Raw genomic sequence first — 16705 nt, 5'->3', positions numbered from 1 at the left:
GTCATATGCTAACTTTGGTATAACATTATCAAAACATGTCGAGTAAGGTGTCATACGAATTGGAATACTAACCCCTCGCCAGTTCTGGCGACGGGGTTAGCATTCCACCCTTCTAGAGGGACACGACATGTTGGTAACCTGTAACCCCGGTTAAAGTCAGACATAGCCTCAGCTCCACAAGATGGATGCTGCCACCGAGACACAAGTCTGCCCTCCTGCTGCTGGGAGTCCTCCCAGCGCGGGAGGCAAGGACAAAGGGTTTCCTGCCAGGGGCGGTGCCAGCACCGTCCCAGACAGCATTTTGTGTATTCTAGGTAGGCAGGGCTTTAGAGGAAGGTGACTGCAAGTGGCACCCCGGTGCTCACTGTGCATATGCCGGCTTGAGCCAGTTCCAGGGGCACACCAGCCCCTGAGCTGGGGAAAGCCCGGCATGGGAGAGGGGTGTAACCACCCCCCTTCCTAGTCCCACCCATAGGGCAGGACTTAGTCGCGTGCCAGCCCCCTTTTGCAGGATAAAGGTAGGAGCAGGCCCCCTTCCAAATTAGATCATCTTTGAATCCTGAACCAACTTTCCACGAAAGGAACTCAAGACTCTTCTCAAGATTTCTCCCTTGTGACTAAGGAGTAGTCACCCTGCAGCAGCAGGCACCATCCAAGCATCGGGGTCTGCTGTAAGTCTCTCCTCCGGATCAAGACTGCCCAGCTCGACGAGAACCGGCTTCCCTGGCACCTCTGACCTCTACCTGCATCTTTAGCCCAGCTGAGACCCGTGGGTGTGACGAGACCTCGAGGGACCGGCCATCTTCAAGACTGCACGACGCTTGCCCAGCACGACTCCCGAGTGACCCTCGACCGAGTGCTTTGGGGTAAGAGAAGCCCCAACCCTGAGCAGCTCCAGCACCGAAGTTCAGCCCCCTTGCATCCACGAGATCTGCGTGGGGCCCTTCTGTTCTTTGCTGCTCACCGCGTTGTCCAGGTCACTTGCCCGTTGGCTAGTGGCCCCCCTGACGACGAACTTCGTCGACAAACACCGCTGGTCTGGTTGCTTCAGACTGGCCCTTGCTCCCCCCCCCAACAGAGGAGCACCCTGGACCCTCCTGGTCTACTCCAGACGCCATTTTGAGTCCACCGCGTGGGCTTGCATTTGCCAAGACTTGTTGCCCCAATCCTGGGTCCAGCGACGTCGACAGCAGATATCTTCGTGGGACAGCTCGCACCTCCATCCTGGTCGCCGACAACGCCTCCTGGTCCGAGAGACTGCAGAGCCCAGCAGCGCCCACTCACCTGGTTGAGGTGACTTCGTCCGGTGCCACTCTGGTGCCCACCTAAATCACTGGCTAGTGATTCAGAACTTGGTCCCCTCTGCTTACAGGTCTCCTTCACCGATCCAGGCTTGGATCACCACGAACTTCTTCACTGGTCGCCTGCCAGCAACTTCTTCCTTCAGGCTCCTGGTTCATCAACGAAGAAACCAGACGACATTTGAACCCTATGCAGCCGCAGCCCCTGGGCTAGGTAAACCGAGTACTCCGGTGCTCCAGCGTAGACCAACTCTCTAAGTGTCTAGATCCACTTTCGTTTTTGACCTACCTAGTCGGGTTCGCCCGAAAACACTAACTTTGCTTTTACTAGCCTCCATAGACTTTTTCCCGCCTTACGCGTGAGTTCCCACTCTGCACACGACGTCCCTAGGCCTCCTGCTTGTAATCTAAAGGTTCAGTAGTCCAGTCCTAGCGATCCTAAAGCCTATGAGAATAGTTACTTACCTGCTAGTAATTCGCATTCCACTTGTATAGTATATGGTTTTTCGTGCCCCTCGGGCATTTGTGTAAATTGTGCGACTTTAAGTATTTCTTTAAGAGTTTTGTTGTGTGCTTAGCTCCCTGTCTCATAAAGAGCCAGGGTAGTCTTGTTATAAATAAATATACTTTATTTTTCATAACAACTTGTGTGGTGTCCTTTCACTTGGTGTTCAAGGGGTAAATGTGATGGTAAAACAGCTGGCTTAACACGCCCTCTAAGAGTTTAGCCTAAAGACTGCACGTGTCCATGCTACTAGGATAGCTGGTCTATCAGGTTGACTTACAACCAGACATCAATAAGGGTTGTTTGGACTGATACAAGGTGTTCACTAGAATAGTGAACATTATATATCAGGCCAACTTCTCACAGTAATCATTGCAACAATCATCTTTGAGTGTTCATGCAAGCAGGTAGGTCTCTTGTTCAAAAAATGCTGGACTGCCTTGATTCCGTCCCTGTGAAAGATGCTAGTATACAAGGACGTGACGTCCAGTGACACCAGTAAATAACCTGGTTCCCATTTGAACTTAGACAGTTTCTTAGAGGTGTGGCGCTGCGGCCAGGGCGACTGACGCTGGAATCTGGGGACCACGGTTCGATCCCCGGCTCCGGCGGCAGGTTAGCCCAGCACCATGTGACTCTGGGCAATAGCTCCCTTAATCTTCCCGACGGCCCCCAGCGCCTAGAGACCCTTACGGGTGATTGTGCGCTTTACAAATGTGGACTTTACTTTACTTTAAGCAGGTCACCTGTGTTCAAGATGAACGAGGGCAGTGCTTTAACATGTTCCTGCAAAAAATAGTCAATATACCTGCTTACATTTTCCAAAATACTGTTTCGGGCGGAAATGATTGGTTGGCCAGGTGGTTGTTGGCAATTTTTGTGGATTTTGGGGATAAAGTATATGACAGCAGTCGTTGGACAGTCAATTTTCAAGTACTTATATTCGTCCATCGTCAATAAACCTTTACTCCTCCAAGCCATCAATTTAGAATTAATATCATTAATGGCCAGCTGTACTTCCTTGGTGTTAGTTCTCTTGTAACACTCACGATCATTTAGCTGACTCAGTGCCACCTCCATATACATCTTGCGTGGCCATAAAACCACATTTCCTCCTTTATCCGATTGACGAATGACTAGATTTTTGTTAGTTCTTAGTTTCTTGATCAGTTTATGATATTCCATGTCTCGATAGTTACGTCTCCTTGTCGCATTGGAAATCCTTACATGCAAGTTCTTTAGTTCTGAGGACACTCTTTTATGGGATATATCTAGGTTGTCGTTTAACATCAGGGGACAAAATTTAGATTTAGGTGTGAATGGAGTTTTTTCTAGGACTGATGCTAGCCCCCAGCCGGGAACCGGTTGTGTCGACACTTCTTCATTTTGGAGTTCCATAAGTTCTTGAGTAAGTGCTAATCCCATAACTGGGGGACTACTTGGCGCAGTAATTGGTTGAGTCGGAGGGCTTATTTCATTTGTTCTGTGCGTACTATGGTGCTTTTTCAGTTTCAATTTGCGGACATATTTGAACAAGTCAATTTTTGTGCTTGCATAGTCAAAGTCCCCACGGGCGCTATAAGTTAAACCCAGCGATAAAATAGCTGTTTCGCCTGGGGTGAGTACTACGTCCGACAAATTAACCACTGTTTTGGCATCCATTATTTTTGCACCTGATTGTGTTGCCACTTCGCCCGATGTTTCTTTTGTCTCCCGCCCGCATTTCCTCCTTTTATTGCACTTTCTCCTTTCCGTGCGTTTCCTGTTGTTGGTTTGTTTGCGAAAGTTGCCGGAGTACCAGAGCGGAGGGTCAACTTTCGATCCTGTCGAACTACCTCCAACTCTTGTGCCAGGGTAAATTTGCGAAACCCCGAACTTTGGCTGCGCTTCAGTTCAGTGTCAGACTCACTATCCACCTGTGAGCTCTCCTCAGAAATTGACGAGGCCTCCGCCTGTCCAATGCTAGTAGATGGTACCAAGGAGTTTGTATTGACAATGTTCTTTTGTTGGCGTGCTTTTAAATTGTCGTACTTCTTTGAAAACGTAAATATCTGGCCATGCTCGTAATCTAGCCGATCACGTTGAAATTTAAACGCCTTGCGATTTTTAATGATATCTTCTTCGCGCTTGAGTCTCGCGACCATATCCTCCCTATATTTGGTTATTGTGGGGGAGGTTGGTATTTTGTCAATCTCACCATTAATTCTATCTATTTCTGCCAGGAGTTTAGTTCTGTCACTCTCTGCAAACTGAATGAGAATTTCAATTAAGCGCCACGATGAATCAAGGTTGCATTGGGCCCAAGCAGCGAGCATTAGGGGGTCGGGGTTCTCATAAGAGGGAGCCAGCATTATTCTTAGTCCACGTGACACCCTGCCCACCTTTAAGTACCCCGACAGGGAGCTGTGCTCCCACCATTTAGCCTGCTCGCTCTTACAACATTTTTCCAAAGCCATAAACAAGTCCTTAGCACTGTTGCTCAGTTCTGGCAGTGAACCTGAAGCTGTATTAGGTGGGGATTCCCTGGCCGGGGAATCCGAGAACATACCCCTCGATGCCTCCACAAGCCCCTTTACCGTGTCTGCAGACATGGTGTATGTTTTTGGGCACAGTCTGTTGCAGGAAAACCGATACTCCTTCCGAAACAATGCAGGGGAGTAGGTACCTTGCACACTCCACACAGGACTTTCTGCGGGACTCCAACGGCGAATCGGGTCTTCCCAATGCAGTTCCTGTCTTCGACCAGCCCCCACCGGCCTCTGACCCGGAACCACTCCGGTCCTTCCCTATGTTGCTGTCGGAGCTTCCGACTCTCCTTGGGCACAGACGGCGACTCCTGCTCGGAGTTTTGAAAAGAATATTCCGTGAAACGTAACTGCTGCTTCAAGCCGTACCAGCCCTTTCGTGGAGGGGTCTCGCTGATTCCGGGGAAGCAATCCCGAAAATATTTGCGGTATGTAGATGTCCAAAAAATCAGCTAATCAGCCAAACAGACGAAGCGAGACCCAGGAATTGGTGCAAATTATTTATTAGTTAGCCCAACACCAAACTGCCATGACGCGTTTTGGCTTAACGAAGCCTTGATCACATGACACCGTCATGGGGGCTGGCATACCGTTTTTAAAGTGCAAGATGCCGTTACGTAATAGACATAGTAAAGTTACTAACACAATTAACACATAATGCGTTAAAAAGAACTCTCAAGTAGAGGTAAAGTATATTTAATTTCTACATTTATATTAATCTATAAATATATAGCAGCCTCTATGTGATATTGCACATGTTTAGGTAAAAGCACAATGGCAATTCAGAATAATAATCAAACATATAAATACATAAAATGTTTTAAAATATAAATATTCCTATTTATTGCCAATGAACAACCTAAAACATCTTGCCAATTTTATTGTGTACTACTAACCCAACCGTATGCCTAATATATATCAAGTATAATGGCCATATTTATCTGTGAGTGTATTGTTTAATTCTGCTGCCTAATTTGCTAAAATGTTCCTCAGTTAAATAAATATGAAAAAACACCATTGTGTGACAACAGTTCTTCCCAAAACACAAAATACATATGGATAAATACTAATGACCTGGACCGAGAATAAATGTGGATAAATACAGATAGAAATGTAAAAAAATTAAATACCATAAAACCGAAAGCACAATTTGTAAATCATAGGTGTATTTTCCACATGAATTCGTTCACAACTTACATTGGAAAAGGAACACATATTTAGAAGGTTTAATTATGCTTTATAGGCCAGTTCGCCTTTACATAACCACCTATCTGAACCACACCTTCAAGCAGAAAGTATATAACTGTGAGTGAGTAAAGCCCAGGGCAACTTATGATGTGGTGAAACAATCTGGAGTACGTTGGCCGAACCAGTTAGTTACTGAATATTCCCTCACTGTAAAGTCATATTCTAACAAGAAGTGTCCGCAGTGAAGACGCAAAATCCATATTATTCACAGACTCATGTGCACTGAAGATTGACATTACTTAATCGATAGTGAATTATTTTAGGAAATCCACATCCGCAAATTATAGTATGGTAAATTATAGGTAGTGTACAATGAAAAAGAATTCTGTTGATCAGACCTGTATCAGTCAAAGGGTGAGTTGTTTTGTTTATTTTTAGCCCACGATGCCAGATATACCTGGGAATGGACTACAGTAATTTGTGAAACTTTGCAATACCACGACAACAAGCATTAATTAATCAAGAACAATGTTTAGGGACCTTAGACGCCTTGTAAATCTGTTTGTAAGTGATTTGGGCTGTCCCCTGTTTAGGCTTAGCTGGTATCCAGGGTATTGGAGTAAAAAACAAATACAATAGAGATTAGAACAGACTATGTGGAAGACAACTCTTCATCCTTCCAAGGCTAGGTTGGTATGGTCGTATGGACAATGCTCTTCTGTTGGACCCTCAGTAAAACAAGCATTTACAATGCAATGGTTTCGCCTTTGGAAAAGTTAGAGCTATTGGCATTGTAAATGACAAAATTTGTATTTATGTGTTGGTTTTGAAAACAGCTAAATAAATGGCATTGCATTTACATTGCCATTATCTTAATCTCTCGCAAATGTGAGACCTATTGTACCCTACGGACGAGCTCAGCAGACAGCAATTACTACCACACACACACACCCAGAGCCACACACACACCCAGAGCCACACACACACACACACACACACAGAGCCACACACCCAGAGCCCCCCACACACACACACACACACATCCAGAGCCATATATATATATGTAAAGTAATTATCCAAATGTGGGCAATACAAGCACCTACGCTCAACAAGAGCTTTATCAAAGGGCTTGTTGGTGGTTGACCGTTTTGCATGAAGCACAAGAAATGTGCTTTATGGCTCACAGGCACTCATAAATGTCCTCTGAAGGGTAGACAGGCGCAAAGTTTCCTGGGAAGTAATGGAAGAGGAAAGGAAGAGAGGAAATGTCAGGATGAAGATTGAAGCGAGGGAAGGAAGAAAGGGTCAGGGAAGAATACAAAGAGGAGACGTGAATAGAGAAAGAATGAGGGTGAACACAGTGGTATAAACTTGGAACACCGCTAAGTATGGTGGCCAGATTTTGAGAAGCAAAAACTGGGACGCAAATACCAATACCATATTCAGAACAACAACAGATGCACTGTGTCCAAGGTAAAATTGCATGTATTGTCATTACTCTGCCATAAATATTTACTTGTATTCATGTTCAATAAACACATGAGCACAAACACAATCATAACCGTATAAATGTATTCCCATCAATATAAATAAAGTGGTAGTACCATATCATATACTACGTCCTTTAATCACGTTACCGGTTTGCTTTTTCGTATTTTCGGATCCTATCAGGCGGTGTTAGGACAGAAGGGGTGCGGATACCACAACATTATCAGGTCGAAAAGCTGGCACTATGGAGAGAGGTGGCGATGAGCCCCGAAATTAAAGTGAGCTGAAGGTCTAATTTTACAGATGATAGTGTTGGCAGGGTCTGTGGTATTTCAGAGTGCTGGTGAAGACACAGTGAGGGTTTATTTTTTATTCAGAGACCAACCGTTGTTCTTTTAGTGTGGGAGAGGTTAGATGGTGTTTGACAAGGTAATGGTCTTTGGGACATATAACAGTCAATGCTCCCATTATCGCATGCTATGTGCTGCACAGGGGATTACAGTATTGCAAATGTTACTGTGCGAGACTCAATTGTGCCTGCATCCTGTTCTTGGAGGTCCAGCGATGGGGCTCTAAAGCTTTCTCTGCTGGTGATTATTAAAGTGCTCATTCCCCACTGCCTTCTTCTTGGTACCCAGGTTCACACTTGTTTGTAACTAACTTTAAAGGTTCTCAAAAGACAACAAAGGAAAAACCAATGAAGACTTAAAATGAGTAGGAAAAAAGAAAACTTGAAAAGCCTACTTTTTTCATTAAGGAAACAATAATTCCTTCACGTTTTCCTGTTTTGCAAGAGAAGGCATGGAAACTCATTAAGATAAAGGAAGCAAGTTAACACATTCATCTTTCAGCAGTTTCCATAATAGTCACAAAGTCTGCTTGACCTATTAGTCACGGGCAATTAAGTTTACTGTGGCGTCCCCATGACAATCATGTGCTCCCATCATGTATCCTTTTTGGTATAGTTCACGACTATGTTAGGGAGGCCATTCCCTGCACAGACAAAACCATTGTCTCCCTCTCAGCCAATCATGCTCCCTAGTCTTCTGACAGTACAAGCGACACAATTAATGGTGCCTTGAGGGAAGCATTTCTGGGATGGTCATATTAATTAATATCTCTCACAGACCATAAGTGTTCAGCCATGTTGTCCATCTGTCAAGCAAGACATCTGAAAATGGGCCACCAAGAGCGGTGCACGAGAACGCTGAAGATCAATGGTCATGTTTTGTTGTTAGCACTTGTAAAAGACAACCTCTAATATTAATTCACCTCTGGAAGGGTTTGCCATTTTGTAACAATTTAAATGAAAATGTGCAATCAGTGGGTTACTGAGGGTATGGGAATTACTGGCAATAGGGTTGAAGCCCAAACTCCAGTATCTAATGGCCAAATGCTTTACATGATTTGTGATAGGAGCAGTGACTTAATTTGCTTTTTATTGCTCTATATAACCATCATATAAGTGCTCAAAACACAACATGTTTTTACCTCGGCTTGTATTATGTGTACCTGTGAGGCCAACTACAAGTCCATTCATGCCTCCTTCCCTTTAAAATGATTAACGATGGATGCACAGGCGTGGAATTCCGTACATCGAAGAGGAAAGCACAATAAAAATGAACAGTAGACAACTGATCACTCTCTCGAGGAATATGTCTAAAATGCCCACATCGGCCGTTATCTTCTACGGTAGCGCCCTGGAGTGTAATCAGATGCACAAACCCAAGGCTTTTCCACGTTTGGCATGATGTGACAAGATAACTCTGCTTGTAAACCAAGAATACCATCCACTTTGTTCTCTGTCAATTGCTGCATGATTTCAAGTGATTTGCTTTATCCTGTGGACTCGTTAGTACCACATGTTCCATGAAATGTTACACAAATAACGCACAGTCTTGGATATTCGGAACATAAATCAGCACTCTTCTATTACACACACCTAGCGCTAGGACACTCCTGGGTTAGCAGTTGAGCCTTATAACCTTTGATGAGTTACATTGGTCAATCCATCCTCAACACCGTTCAAGTGCCATTCAACAAAGCTTACCGTTATTCAACTTGTATCACGTACAGATTTACATTAGAAAATGTGCACTGAAAAGCAAAATGTGCACTGAAAACAAAATGTGCACTGAAAAGCACAAAATGATTAGATGTTTTTTATAGGACGCAGTTTCTTTTCTAATAAAAGAATGCTCACATATTCATATTTGAGCCCATAAAACTACATTAAGTGTGGCACCTTAAGGTGACTGGCGGGAATTAAGACTTAATGGGTGCTTTAAATAAAAATGTAAGAAATTAAATTAACTATTCCAATCGCTATGCATAGTTTAACTTCTTTCAATATTTGGCTCAGACTGCCCTAGCTACATCAGTCGCATGGTGGCAGAGGGCCAGCAGCGTGACTCTACACTATGTCGAATCTATAGTCCCCCTGTACAATGACAACACAGCCACAATATGTAAGCCTGAAAAGTAAAGAAAATATTCAAGCAGAGTACAAAGTCCTGTCGGTGAAAGGCGGGAGCTTACTTTCTGTCTGCTGCGCACTCACTACTACACTTTCTTCCGTTGTAAACAAACTTCACAAGACCACGATTAAAAGCCTTTCGAAAAAATAAAAAAACAGACCGTACTGAACAGGAATCGTGCAAGAGCAGCCTGTGGCCCGACAATGAAAGTAAAAAGACAATTGCTCACCAACGACAGGGCTCCAGCTTCACATTGTTGTGCTTGGCTTGTTAAAGGGCAGAGCTTCAATACACAGGGCCTGGGGCCAACGTCTGCCCCCTGGGAATAATCCCCTGCTCGGGCAGGGAAGGATGTGCTACGCTAGACTTCTAAAAAGAAACGATGCTGGTATTGTGCAACTAAAAAAGGAAACGCACACAAATCCACCCAGCTCATGCAGAAGGCATACAAGCACAACAAACCGAGCAAAAGTCGCCGCTGCTCGCCTCCCACTGAAAATCACCAGAGAAGTGATTACTCCGGACTAATGAAGGCACCTTTGACACACCCGTCCGTCCCCTCGGCCGCTCGCTCTGAGACGCTCATCTCCTGGGCAGACGGGGAGGCGGCGGCGGCATTAGAATCCAATTGGCTGCTCGCCTCCCACCGAAAATCACCAGAGAAGTGATTACTCCGGACTAATGAAAGCACCTTTGACACACCCGTCCGTCCCCTCGGCCGCATGCATAGTTTACCTTCATTCAATATTTGGCTCAGACTGCCCTGGCTACATCAGTCGCATGGTGGCAGAGGGCCAGCAGCGTGACTCTACACTATGTCGAATCTATAGTCCCCCTGTACAATGACAACACAGCCACAATATGTAAGCCTGAAAAGTAAAGAAAATATTCAAGCAGAGTACAAAGTCCTGTCGGTGAAAGGCGGGAGCTTGCTTTCTGTCTGCTGCGCACTCACTACTACACTTTCTTCCGTTGTAAACAAACTTCACAAGACCACGATTAAAAGCCTTTCGAAAAAATAAAAAAACAGACCGTACTGAACAGGAATCGTGCAAGAGCAGCCTGTGGCCCGACAATGAAAGTAAAAAGACAATTGCTCACCAACGACAGGGCTCCAGCTTCACATTGTTGTGCTTGGCTTGTTAAAGGGCAGAGCTTCAATACACAGGGCCTGGGGCCAACATCTGCCCCCTGGGAATAATCCCCTGCTCGGGCAGAGAAGGATGTGCTACGCTAGACTTCTAAAAAGAAACGATGCTGGTATTGTACAACTAAAAAAGGAAACGCACACAAATCCACCCAGCTCATGCAGAAGGCATACAAGCACAACAAACCGAGCAAAAGTCGCCGCTGCTCGCCTCCCACCGAAAAACACCAGAGAAGTGATTACTCCGGACTAATGAAAGCACCTTTGACACACCCGTCCGTCCCCTCGGCCGCTCGCTCTGAGACGCTCATCTCCTGGGCAGACGGGGAGGCGGCGGCGGCATTAGAATCCAATTGCAAACATGTGGATTAGTGCATTAGCACGAGAAAGAAAAACAAGTCAAGTCCCGGGCCGGCAGCCAATCACAGCGCGGCCCGGGAATGACGTCACGGGGGTGTCCGGGCCGGCAGCCAATCGCAGCGCGGCCCAGGACAAAGGGGCGGGGCTTAAAAAAAGCACCAGAAACGCCCCCGAATCGCGTTTTCAAGAGAAAGCGCGATTGACAGCCTCTGTCTCCCAATGGCTAGCCTCCGTTTATGGAGCTAGCCAATTGGAAACAGAGGCGGTCAGAACATCCCTACTGTAGACAATAGTTTTCGATCTGGGAGGGGCTTTGCCCCTCGCCAGGTCGAAACCTAAAAAAAGGAACTTGGAGTTATGGTAGGGTTAGGCTTTTGCCAACTCGGGCAATGACCATGGATCTGCAGGATCACTGTTGGAGACAACCAGGAACTCTTCCATAAATCAAACAAGTCACTGATGGAGCACAATCGGTGTAAAAAGCACAGCATGTTACTTTTGTTGTTTTGTAATCACTAAGTACTAAAGAAAAAAAATCAGAAAAGATTATTTGCTGAAATGGCATGTTCAGCCACTGAACAGCCAGATTCATCAACAAGTGCTGAAACAGAATCTGTGCATTCGAGCAGTCAAGAAATGCTGAAGGCCTAGCCATACAAGCAAAAGAAGGGAAGGCCAGAGGAGCAAAACTCTCTCGCGCTCCTTCAGATTTCTTTAAAATGAGTGACCTGGTAGTAAAAGAGTCAGGTTTTCAACTTCACTGCTTTTGCCAGTCAGAATTACCCCTTCTCATACACCCACTTTGTTTTTGGAGTCTTTTTGCTATTATCCAATCCCTTGTCACAGCTCTGTTCCACATACCTGCGGAATTTTGAGATATTAGATGTTTCCAAGATTTGAAAAATGTCTCTTATTGGTTAAAACCAGCAATTTTAAGAGGGGACTTGTTCACAACAGGTTTTATTAACCCAACTTGAAATCAGCTACAAAAGAAGTGAAATTTAAAGGCATACATTGGCAATTCTTTTTACAGCATTGTAATTTGAGGTGATTTCTACCAGCATTCCATTACTGACTAGAGATAACCTGCCTTAGTGGTGAATTTTTCAGTGGAAAGTGGGAAAATTGAGAGTAACAGGGCACACCTAGAGAGGAAGTGGGTTGGCCAACTGAGAAGGATGAATTTTTGTGGGTGTACCTAGACCTTCACAATGGTTCACAGCATCCATTTTATACATATACAACCTAGTACAACATAATGCCAAAACGCACCCAAACTTCAATACAGAATAGGGAAAAGGGTTTGTGCATATATAAAACATAACTTTATCTTTGTGAGCAAATTGAGCGGAAACGGGTTCTAATGCTCTATGCCAAATGTTAACAGGTCCTGAAATGAAACATTACTGGCAAATTGTACTTCCCCGGCCCTCAAAACTACTGTAAAGTGTAAGTAGAGTCTAATATTGATATAGTTCAAGTTAAAAAGTATGTTTTTTTTAATTTTTTTTTTACATTCCCCTTCTCCACCATTTGCCATCTTCTGTGCCTTTTCACCAATCCCCATGACGTCACATACCTACATGCCCTCTCAACCCTGCCATCAAGGAAACATTCTTTATTTTGCTCTTTGTCCATAGGCCTTTCTCGCCAAGGATACCACCGCTTCTTAGTAGGCAATGGCTGTCTATTAATAGTGACCAGATAGCATGTGCTTTCACCAAGTGGCTCTGCAGCATGTTGTCTCCTTCTCCTCTGGCCCACAGAGTTCCTTCTCCTCTAAACCGTTGTGTTGCTTCTTCTTCGGCCCAATGTGTTGCTCAACCCCACTGCCATCCATGTTATTCAACTCCCCCTTCCTACCATGCTCCTTCACCCACTGCCATCCGTGTTGAGCCGTGGTCCTTCACCCTCCGCCACCTTGTGCCTTCACCCTTTGTTCCGTTCCCTCAACCTCTTGTTTCTTCACCCTAAGCCCCAGCCCAACACGTCCGGCAATCCACTCATTTATGCTATGCTTTAAATGAGCAGATTTGTGCTACCTTCTTTTTTTATTTACCAATATATCCATCCATGAAAAAAAAAAGGCAGTGTCCTTTTGGAGGCGTGTGTATTGAATGCATGCACACACCTACAAAATGACATGGTAGCCACATCAGTCTTTTTTATGCCACATAATGCTGCTGCAATGTTCTAGAAAATGCTAAAAACTATTGGCAAAGCCATTAGGTCTGACAGGCTAGACCTATTGTTTTCACAGACACTTGTTCAAAGTGTCAGCTACCCCCGCCCACTAACAAAGGATTCTGGGGTGGTGTAAAACTTGACATTTAATTTATCTATGTTCTGATATCGTGGCTGAATCTGCACCATAGGGAGAGAATTAATCAAGACGCAATAGTGACTTATCTGTACCCTTACTTTGTCTCCAGTGAATGTTCATTATAGTCATAAGCACCAACCGGAGCACGGGCTCGTCAATTCAGTGTTTATAATGAAGATATCTTGGAGGAGGAGAAATAGTTACTACTCCAAGAAGACCTTTTTTATAGATATAATAGTCCCACACGTGGACATGACAATTCAGTGCTTCTAAATAATAATAAAGAGCCTAGTAAGAGACTCAAATTAAAATGAAGTTGGTCAAGCCTGACCCAGAAGTCAGGCTTGCAGGGTTTCCATTTTTTCCATTCTTTGACATTTTCATGGTCTTGCTCAGTTTCCACATGAGAATACCAACGCTTGAGATTTTGTGACCTTTCACTACTATGAAATAGTGTTCTACTCTGCACTCTTATCCATTCTTTCACCTCCAACACTCCCTTTAAACTCTGCCCACTGTTCCAGAGGTTTTCTTATGTTCTGCTCTTGGTCATGATAAGCAAAACTTGCACCTGCTTCTCCTCAACTCTTTTTTTGTTATTCTTCTCCGTTGCCTGGTTAGTCTAATTAATGGCTCGGTTTTCAGGGCAATGTCAATATTTTTGGGTTATTCTTGCAACTAACCACTTCAACTTCCGGTCTTTTCATAGCAGCAGTCCCTGAACAAGTTCTGTTTGCAACATGTGTATCATTGTGGCAATGTCCACTTTCATGATTGAGATATCTACGGTTCCACTTGTGGGCCTCAACACCCTTCCAAATCCGTCTGTTTTGGAAACAAGTCACTCCTGTCTTTCTAGGAAATTCTCAGACAAGAAGAACCCTTTCTTGAAGGAGAAGGGCTTGATACAGGATCAGACAGTATTTGCTTTTTGAAGGTACTGCTTTAGTAGAACAATGAGAAGGAAAGTTGAGTTCCCTTTATCCTCTCCTATTCTCCTTGATCTTATTTCTCAAAAAGCTATGCTTTTAGAACCTACATGAGTATTCACATTTCCACTCTCACCAATGTACTCACAATAGTTTGGCATACTAGTAAATCAATTCAAGTAATGATGTACATGGGAAATAATCAATTATGTAGTGCCCACCCTGAAAACAATTGGAAACTGTGAAGCTCGGGGCTTCAGTAAGAGGAGAATTTCTTCATAATAATCATTAGCTGTCAAATGCATGGATTAAGCAGACAACGACGAAAAAAGAAGAATGAGAATATGCAGTTGAAGTACTAGTAACAGGAAAAGTAGGAGGAGGATGAAGAGCACAAACTTATTTTTTTTGCATTGAGGTTCACTAGTCAATTTAATATTTCTATATTGTAGTCTGCATGGTAACACGGTATAAACAACAAAGAGCCACCAACTCGAGAAAATAACAATGATGATGTAACAATTGTGTGCGTCCTTGCAGAATTTAATACATTTTAATCAAAATTGATATTTTTTTTCAAAGATGAAAATGTTACCTGCTGGCCAGATTCAATAGCTCATGTTTGTCAGATACAGGTGATTTCTGCTCCAGATCCCACAGTAGCACATTATTCAGATGTGAATTCTTAATTATAATTGGAACTTCTTCAAACATGTGCTCAAATGCAATATTTGCCTTTTTCAAACTGTTCAGAAAGAATAATAAAAAATATTCATATATGCAACACAGAAGCGAAATTGTATTTACAATCATATAAACAGTGGAATCTGTTACTAATTTAGTGGTGCTACTACCAGATCAAATGTGTTCAATTATTTAATATTGAACAGCAATCAACAAATACTTTCTTCCACGCTACATCTTTGATCAAAATGAGCCTTATGAAATTATCAAAATATCCTGAAATATACTAAAAGTGGTGCAGATTTATTTAGGGATGGATTTTATTCTGCATCTCCAGCAAGAAAAAAAAGGTTATTTGCATTGAAAGATTACATTTGGAAGAAACACTTAGGGTACTTCAAGTATTCATGGATTTGGGCTGGTTTATATTTTATATGTACAGAAAACAAATACGATACAGTGGCCTTAAAGAAAGACAGTGGCTAAAAGGTGGCCTTGACATATACCACCTGTCGCCGACCACTTACTTACCTTCCCATCGTTAGCTCTGGTCAGTAATATTTACAGCTAAAGAAGCATTCAAGAACATGCAATAGCAATGAATTCGTTGAAACGGTTTTTATGTTTTTTTTTGTTTAACAGTCCGATGTAGATGGAAATTGTAGTAATGATTTTTGCCAGCCCATAAATAGGATTTTTTCATGTTAACCAAAAAATGGAAACTAATGCTATGTATGAAAGAGCGAGGTTCTTTTTTTTTTTTCTAACAATGGTATCCATGAAAAGTTTGCTGTGCTAGGATCACCATCGAACAAGCTATCAAGACGTTCAGGAACAAGAAAAAAAAAAAGGAACAAGAAGTGTTGCAATTTTTTTTTTTAAAGTTATATTTTCTACCACAGTGTTTTGCATTTTTCTAACAGGTAGTAATTTTTCCTACTTTTTGTGGAATTAACCTACTTGCAGTTTATGTATAAACAGGCGTGAATTCACAGGTGATCCTGGAAAGTAAAACATTTCTGCAAAGTAGCCAAAATTCTAAATTCAGCAAGGGGTAATTTGTCTTGATTCCTCAAAGGTTTCCCCAAAGAAATTATAAAAAATCATGAAAATAAGTAGGAAAAAACAGCCATTTGTGACACAGTGTTAATCTGTAATTTGTCTGTCACGATAGCCAGTTTACAAATGCAAAATGCAATTTATGCTCAAATAGACTCTTATAGACATTGGAATATATAGGATTTGTTGATATACAAAAACACTCAATACCCACAGCTGACAACTGAGCTGTACTTTACATTGATGTTTCATGATGTACCAACTATACAGCAAATCATATGGCAAAATATAATGAATGAAAAATAGGTATGAATGAAACGTATGGATTTCTCAAGTGTGCACTAGATACTGATTTTAGGAACAATGGGCATTTGTACCTCTTAATTTGTGGTTACCCAACCTATCCTGTGATTCAAGGGCATTTTGAAAAAGATCTTCTTTCTTGCACATAAGTAGAGTCACTAATGCACAGGAAACAAATTAGTAATAACAAATGTTCTACTACTCTGTAAATGTAAATGTAAATGTATAGGCATTTATATAGCGCACTACTTACCCGTAGGGTCCCAAGGCGCTTCGACCGCTGCGAAACCCTTCCTGGCTTCCCTGAGAGATGGTCCCTTAATGGGTATCTCCAGGGTGAGACCAGGCATCCCCGGCAGTCTGGTGGGGCCGTTAGTGAAGATGAGGCAAGCTAATGCCCAGAGTTGCCGAGTGTG

At 43.2% G+C, this 16705-nt stretch overlaps 1 protein-coding gene across 1 annotated transcript in view; it reads right to left on the bottom strand.

Annotated features, from left to right (window-relative positions):
- EIF3H (eukaryotic translation initiation factor 3 subunit H) overlaps nucleotides 1-16705 on the bottom strand; it is a 386817-nt gene that overhangs the window by 71009 nt on the left and 299103 nt on the right. Inside the window, exon 5 of the mRNA XM_078686862.1 lies at nucleotides 14839-14988. Within this exon, the coding sequence (XP_078542988.1) occupies nucleotides 14839-14988 (150 nt within the window). The remainder of the gene's footprint in view (nucleotides 1-14838; nucleotides 14989-16705) is intronic.

This window comes from Lissotriton helveticus, chromosome 4_1 (genome assembly GCF_964261635.1).
Source record: "Lissotriton helveticus chromosome 4_1, aLisHel1.1, whole genome shotgun sequence".
Taxonomy (NCBI): domain Eukaryota; kingdom Metazoa; phylum Chordata; class Amphibia; order Caudata; family Salamandridae; genus Lissotriton; species Lissotriton helveticus.
This window is presented reverse-complemented; position numbering and strand designations above follow the sequence as displayed.